Source organism: Octopus bimaculoides, chromosome 21 (assembly GCF_001194135.2).
Source record: "Octopus bimaculoides isolate UCB-OBI-ISO-001 chromosome 21, ASM119413v2, whole genome shotgun sequence".
Taxonomy (NCBI): domain Eukaryota; kingdom Metazoa; phylum Mollusca; class Cephalopoda; order Octopoda; family Octopodidae; genus Octopus; species Octopus bimaculoides.
In genome coordinates, this window is record NC_069001.1 from 4,902,105 (window position 1) to 4,908,983 (window position 6,879).

Consider the following 6,879-nt stretch of genomic DNA (forward strand, 5'->3'; position numbering starts at 1 on the left):
CTTATTCTATCGTTCTCTTTTTGCCGAACCGCTAAGTTACGGGGACGTAAACATACCAGCATCGGTTGTCAAGCGATGGTGAGGGAGACAAACAGGGACACACAAACACACATACATATATATATATATATATATATATAGATATATATACATATATACGAAGGGTTTCTTTCAGTTTCCATCTACCAAATCCACTCACAAGCCTTTGGTCAGCCCGAGGCTATAGTGGAAGACACTTGCCCAAGGTGCCACATAGTGAGACTGAACCCGGAACCATGTGGTTGGTAAGCAAGCTACTTACCACACAGCCACTCCTGCACCTTAGCTGTTATCAATAATAATAATTCATATTTATTCAGCTCCCTAGCTTACATCGTGGGCTTCTATCTATAATACAGCCATATTAAAAGCAGGGCAATTTTTTTTAAGTTTCAAACTAGAAAAAGCATGTCTTATATACGAGCAAATATAAATAGTTAATTATACAAAATAAAACACATCAATTCTCCATAATATAACAATATTCTCTCAAGGTTTATTAATCTATTTACACAAAGAAATAGTTTTGCTGAATGACTTTGTTGATAGTAGCTGGTTCCAACTTGTTGTTTTTGTTGTCACTGTTGTTGTAGCATCATCATCATTGGTAGTAACAACCACAGAGATAAGAGCAAATAAGAGCCATTTTCAAGTCAGTTCAGCTGTTTTATTCTTCTTCATCATCAGGTGGTATCCCTAATTCTTCATCTGTCCACTTGGATGGAGTAGGGTAGGTAAAATGTCCCTGGAAGGAAGAAGAAGGAAAGAAAGTGAGTCAGAAAGGCAACAGAGAAAGAGAGAGAGAGAGAGAGAGTAGGAGATATATGAAGATAATGAGAGAGGCATAAAGTAAAACAAAAAAAAAACAAATGTAAATGAAGTAAATAAAACAAGGAATTGATAGCAATATCTGACTGTGAGAATCTCTCGTATCAAATTCATCAACATCACCATTTAATGTCCACTTTATCATGCTTGCATGGGTTAGACAGAATTTGCTGAGATGGATTTTCTACAGACTGGATGCCCTTCTCGTCACCAACCCTCACCTGTTCCCAATCAAGGTAAATATTTCCTCAAGGCCAGGCATGTTTCTTTTTTTTATGCACAAAAGGGAAATGAAAAATATTGCTTTCATTTATGTGATTATGCGTTTTTAGAATGACATTGTAGGGCAGGTGCGAGGGGCCAAGTCTGACCAGTTTTAACATAAAACAGGTAGAATATTATTTGTGCCGAATATGGCAAAAGGTTAAACCAGTAAGGTGTGACACAAGAGAAAAATCGAGCAGCTATTTCTAGCAGGTTAAGTGGCCATATAGATCAGGCATAAGAAATCTTTCTCATGGAGCGGGCTGCATGAAACATGGCTTATCATGAGATAGGCCACACTACTAGAAAAATACAAAATAATTTTTGTGCTGTTCAGAAAGCCCTACGGGGGACCCCATTTGCCCTTCACTGGTGCAGAGTGTCCCTCAATTCACATCATCATCATCATCATTATCATCATTTAACGTCTGCTTTCCATGCTAGCATGGGTTGGACGATTTGATTGAGGACTGGTGAAACCGGATGGCAACACCAGGCTCCAATCTGATTTGGCAGAGTTTCTACAGCTGGATGCCCTTCCTAACGCCAACCACTCCGAGAGTGTAGTGGATGCTTTTACGTGTCACCTGCACGAAGGCCAGTCAGGCGGTACTGGCAACAGCTACGCTCGAAATGGTGTATTTTATGTGCTACCCGCACAAGAGCCAGTCCAGGGGCACTGGCAACGATCTCGCTCGAAAATCCTATGAAGGCCAGTCAGGCGGTACTGGCAACGGCCACGCTCAAAATGGTGCACACGAGATATTTAAGTCGGTGCTAACATACTTCATGCATGAGGACAGAATGATTTTAATTTTAATTAAGATTACACAACTTATGAGACTCGTGTACCTTTAGCATAATCCTTAAGTATTCAGCTTACTCTGTCAATCGTAATGTTTAAGTTTTCATATTGTTGTGAAATAATCATGCATTGTCTCGTAGCTTCAAGATTCTAATAATGTGGTTGTCTGTTTTTAGAATGGCATTGTAGGATAGGAGTGAAAGGTTGAACGTGGTCAGTTTGAATAAAGAACAGGTAGGACTTTTCAGTCTGAGATGGCCAGTATTAAATGTCAAAGGGTTAATGAATGGTTGTGGTACAAGGGAGGAAACTGTGAAATTTAAATTTTTAAAAAATACCACATGAGGAATGGAGAAATAGAGTTTGGGAGAGTGTTTGATTTTTTTGGTAAGTACAGGGGCAACAGTAATTGATTCTAAATTAATTAAAAACTTAATGGGGGAATTCAGCAAGGAAGGGAGTCTGATCTCTGATAAGTACAGGACAGTCATAAGTTATATCCACAATATACCAAGTCGAAGTGTAACACTACATTTCCACCATATACCAAGTTGCCATGTAATACAATATTTCCACAATATACCATGTTTGTATAACACAGCACTACATTTCCACAATATACCAAGTTTAAAAAAAAAAATAAAACTACACTATACAAAATCACTATATAACATTACATTTCTATAATACACTAAGTCGGTAACTTTACAATATATATAAATATACTGAGGTCTCTCGCTGTAAAGGGGCAACGTGACTAATTACATTTTAGAAGAGAGAAAGTAGGAGTCAGAGAGAAATGATGGTTGGAGGGAGAGTAGGTGATGACTGGCAGAGCTAAGCAGCAGAATAGCAATGATGAAACAATAGACAAGAGAAGGACATGAGAGAGAGAGAGAGAGACGGAGAGATGGTGTTGGTAGATTGCAGGAGTGAAAGTGGGTGAAAGCATGAAATGAAGATTAGAAGGATTCAATACTCACGACTATGTGGTCAAACTCGTGATACACCTTGTACATCATCCAATACCAGACTGTGAATCCCAAAACATTACAGAGTAAAATGGTGGCTTTGTTTGTAATTGGAGGTACATCTCGATACCGAAAACTGAATAAAAAATATAAAAAAGAAAATACATTTACATTATTATTATTATTATTATTATCATTAATAATATTATTAAGACGGCAAATTGGCAGAATTGTTAGCATGCCAGACCAGACAAAATGCTTAGTAGTATTTTGTCCATCCTTACATTCTAAGTTCAAATTCTGCCAAGGTCGACTTTGTTTTTCATCCTTTTGGAGTCGATGAAATAAGTACCAGTTGAGCACTGGGGCAATGTAATCAACTAGTCCCCTCCCCCAAAATTTCAGACCTTGTGTCTTTAGTAGAAAGGATTATTACTGTTATTATTATGTGAGAGAGCTGAGCATGCCCTCAAAGTGACTCTAGGGTAAAATATACAAAGCCCATTATACCCATTATGACTACCCGTCTGATAAGGGTACACCAGGCACATGCATCACAACCATATGTGCATGACATGGTGATCTCATATCGAGATACACAGTGCATGACCTTGCAGGTGGGGCCCAGTTCGAATTTTATTCAGGTCGAGTAGCCCATACCACTCAGAAGGTCCCTGAATAAGAGTTGTTTAAGGATGTTGTACAAAACACCCATGTTTCCAGAGGTGAATTATTCAAACCCCAAAGAATTCCTCTCAGCACATGCCCCCACCTCCACCAATCGCTTGATAACCGATGTTGGTGTGTTTACGACTACCGTAACTTAGCAGTTTGGCAAAATTATTCAAACCCCAAAGAATTCCTCTCAGCACATGCCCCCACCTCCACCAATCGCTTGATAACCGATATTGGTGTGTTTACGACTCCCGTAACTTAGCAGTTCGGCAAAATAGACCGATAGAATAAATACTAGGTTTAAAAAGAATAAGTTCTGAGGGTCGATTTCTTCGACTAAAACCCTTAAAGGCGGTGCTCCAGCATGGCCGCAGTCAAATGACTGAAACAAGTAAAAGAATAAACGAAATATTTCTATACAAATAAAACTCACTCAACGAAGAACGATAAGCCGTGTTGTTGTGGAACTCATGCCTTTCTCATGGACATCAAAGATGCGAGCAAATAAGCTTTTCCTCTGGCTTAAAACCGAAGATTTCAACCGTCACATCATTCGTAAATTAAATAAATCAAATTTGATTAATTAAATTTCCAAGATACAGGACACTCGCTGAGGTGTGTCATGTTTTTTTTTTCTATACCTAAGGATGGATAGAAAAACAGGGACCCACGGGGCAACGCCGTTTCTAGTTTATTAACCTTCACCCCTAATTGCAAAGTTCCTACCACGTTTAGTTTATGTTCAGCCCTAGGTCAGATCAGACCTGACGCAGCAAATCTATAATGAAAGGCGATCCAACCGTGAACAACCCTATCGTTTTTGTTATTCCTTGTTCTGTTTTTCTTTGTTTTAAAACACTGTAAGATGTAATTCAGAGCTGTTATTTCATTACAGATGCGAGCAAATAATGAGATTTCCGACCTCTAAATGAATTCTTGTTTAGCATATATGCCAACGATTACCCGGGTTTTATAGCCAAATATTGTGACCTTCACATGGTTCGTAAATTAAACAAATAAATCAATATAATTAATTAAATTTCCAAGGTAAAGGAGACAATCGCGAAGGTCTGTTCTATTTATTACACAACCTCTGCGTGGTTAGTAAAAGAGGGACCACCTGGACGAGGCCGTTTCTTATTTATTAATTAACCTTCATCACAAATTACCAAGCTCTCAGCACGTTTCTGTTTAATCCACGATCAAAGGCGTTCTAACCGTGACAAACCCACCGTTTTTGTAGTTTCCTTTCCTATTTCTTTTAATGAGGCACACGGTAAGATGTAATTCTAGGACAATATAGTTGCTATTTCGTTATTTCATCCCAGATGCGAGCAAATGAGGAGCTTTTCAACTTCTAAAGTTATTATTTTGTTTAGAGTCCATGCTAACGATTGCTTTGGGGTTTAAATAATTACAGATTTTGATCATCGCACCGTTCGTACATTAATTAAATATATTAATTAATTTCCCACGATACAAGAAGCCGTCGTGAAGGACTTTGCTAGGTTCCAACCACGTTTAATAAGTTGTTTAGCCCGGGGTTAGACCTGACCAGAGCAGATCTGTGAACGAGGCGTTCCAGCCGTGACAAACCCACCGTTTTTGTTATTACTATCTTTTTTTGAATAACACGATGTATAATTTAATTCTAGGGGGGGGGGGAATAAAGGGATAGATCATCCAGGCAGAGATGATCGATCCCTTGTTTGTAGTAATTTAAAGGTCAAATAGGAGAACGAGCGATGAAGTTTAAATATAATAAATATTACCTGAACGAAGAAGACATTTAAACATATAAATGCAAATTTAATATCGTATTTAATAATAACTCACCTTCCACCGCCTCCATACCTGACAGGTTGAGAGAGTTTGGTTGAACGAAGGCAGGTATTTCGAAGAGAACCGAGAAATCTAAGCGCGACAGACATCGCTGCTTCCTTCTACAAACACACACGCACTCTCTGTCTTTATCTTTCCCCCTCTCTATCACTTTTAGTCTATCGCTCTATTTCTCTTTCTCCGCTCCAAGTCTCTTTACTCTTTCTCTCTCTTTGCTCGACACTCTATCCCTCTTACTTGTCTTCCTCCCTCTTTGTCTATTGCTCTATCCCTCTCCCCTCTCTACTTGTCTATCGCTCTATTTCTCCCCTTCACTCTCTTCTTTCCCCCCTCTCTCTCTCTAATGTCCTTTCAGATTTTCACTCTCACCAATTGCATTCTGGGATATTGATACAAGCGGCTTTCTACAATTTCTATTTCTTCAACTATTTCTGAAATGCCCTTTTTTAAATAATATTTCTCTAAAACTATTTTTCTAAATAATTCTTATTTTTTTCATCGATTTTCCTCGTTAAATTCTCAAATTTGTAAAAATCCAAAATAAAATAATTACAATTAATATTCATTACAACCGAGTTATCTCTCTTGAATTCCGGTGTTCAAAACTCGCTGGAGTCAACTTTTCATTCTTCCAGGGTCGATAAAATAAAATTGGTGTGATGTAATTTGTGATACAATTGACAGTATACTCGACCACAAAATGTATAGCTTTGAGACCATGTTTGAAAATACAATGAGATCTACCTACTGAAAGAAAAAACCTTTTTGATTGGAGTCGATACAGTTTTAATCTATTACAGTAGCGGATCAAATATCCAGTAAGCTTGGGACCGGCAATATCCCGGATTTCTGGATATTTTCCGGTTTTCTGGAGACTATACTTAAAATATGAAATAACCATGAAAAATAAAGAACTGTTTGTTTCGTATTTATTGATGCACTTAAAATATATCATGCTGTACTATGTTATCTTTTACATGTTCCAGTCATTTGGCTGCGGCCATGCTGGGGTTCCGCCCAGGGCTTTTAGTCGAACAAGTAAGCCTGGTACTTATTCTATCGGTCTAATTTGCCGAACCGCTAGGTAACGGGAACGTAAACATTAAATTCCTGAGACCCCGCAAGCAGACGCGAGAGATTCCAGATAGTGGTCAAAGGGAGACAATCCCTTGCGCTTGACACACACACACACCCTCCTCCTTTCTATGCGTGCCCGTAAAAATTGCCACGGGGCCTTTTCTCCTGGCATTAAGGTCTGATGAGACGTGTGTAAATCTAAATTCTTTATATATACATATCTTAGAAGGTTTGGAGGTGATGTACAGGAATTATATATTAGAAAAAATAATTAAGGTACTCAGATATCTGGATGGTTGTACATTTACAGATTTTAATTAATATGTCACATGTTTTTTATAAATTAGCGCTTGCATCTATTCTTGCAGATTCTCCAGA

General features: G+C 38.3%; 1 protein-coding gene across 1 annotated transcript; it reads right to left on the reverse strand.

Moving 5' to 3' along the window:
• Positions 1-510: 510 nt before the first annotated feature.
• LOC106884103 (NADH dehydrogenase [ubiquinone] 1 beta subcomplex subunit 2, mitochondrial) lies at positions 511-5,593 on the reverse strand. Its single transcript, XM_014935321.2, has 3 exons — positions 5,419-5,593; positions 2,920-3,043; positions 511-784 (listed from the first exon to the last, which is right to left on the reverse strand). Exons 1-3 carry the CDS (start codon positions 5,511-5,513, stop codon positions 707-709), a joined length of 297 nt encoding a protein of 98 aa, XP_014790807.1. The 5' UTR covers positions 5,514-5,593; the 3' UTR covers positions 511-706.
• Between the last annotated feature and the right edge of the window lie 1,286 nt (positions 5,594-6,879).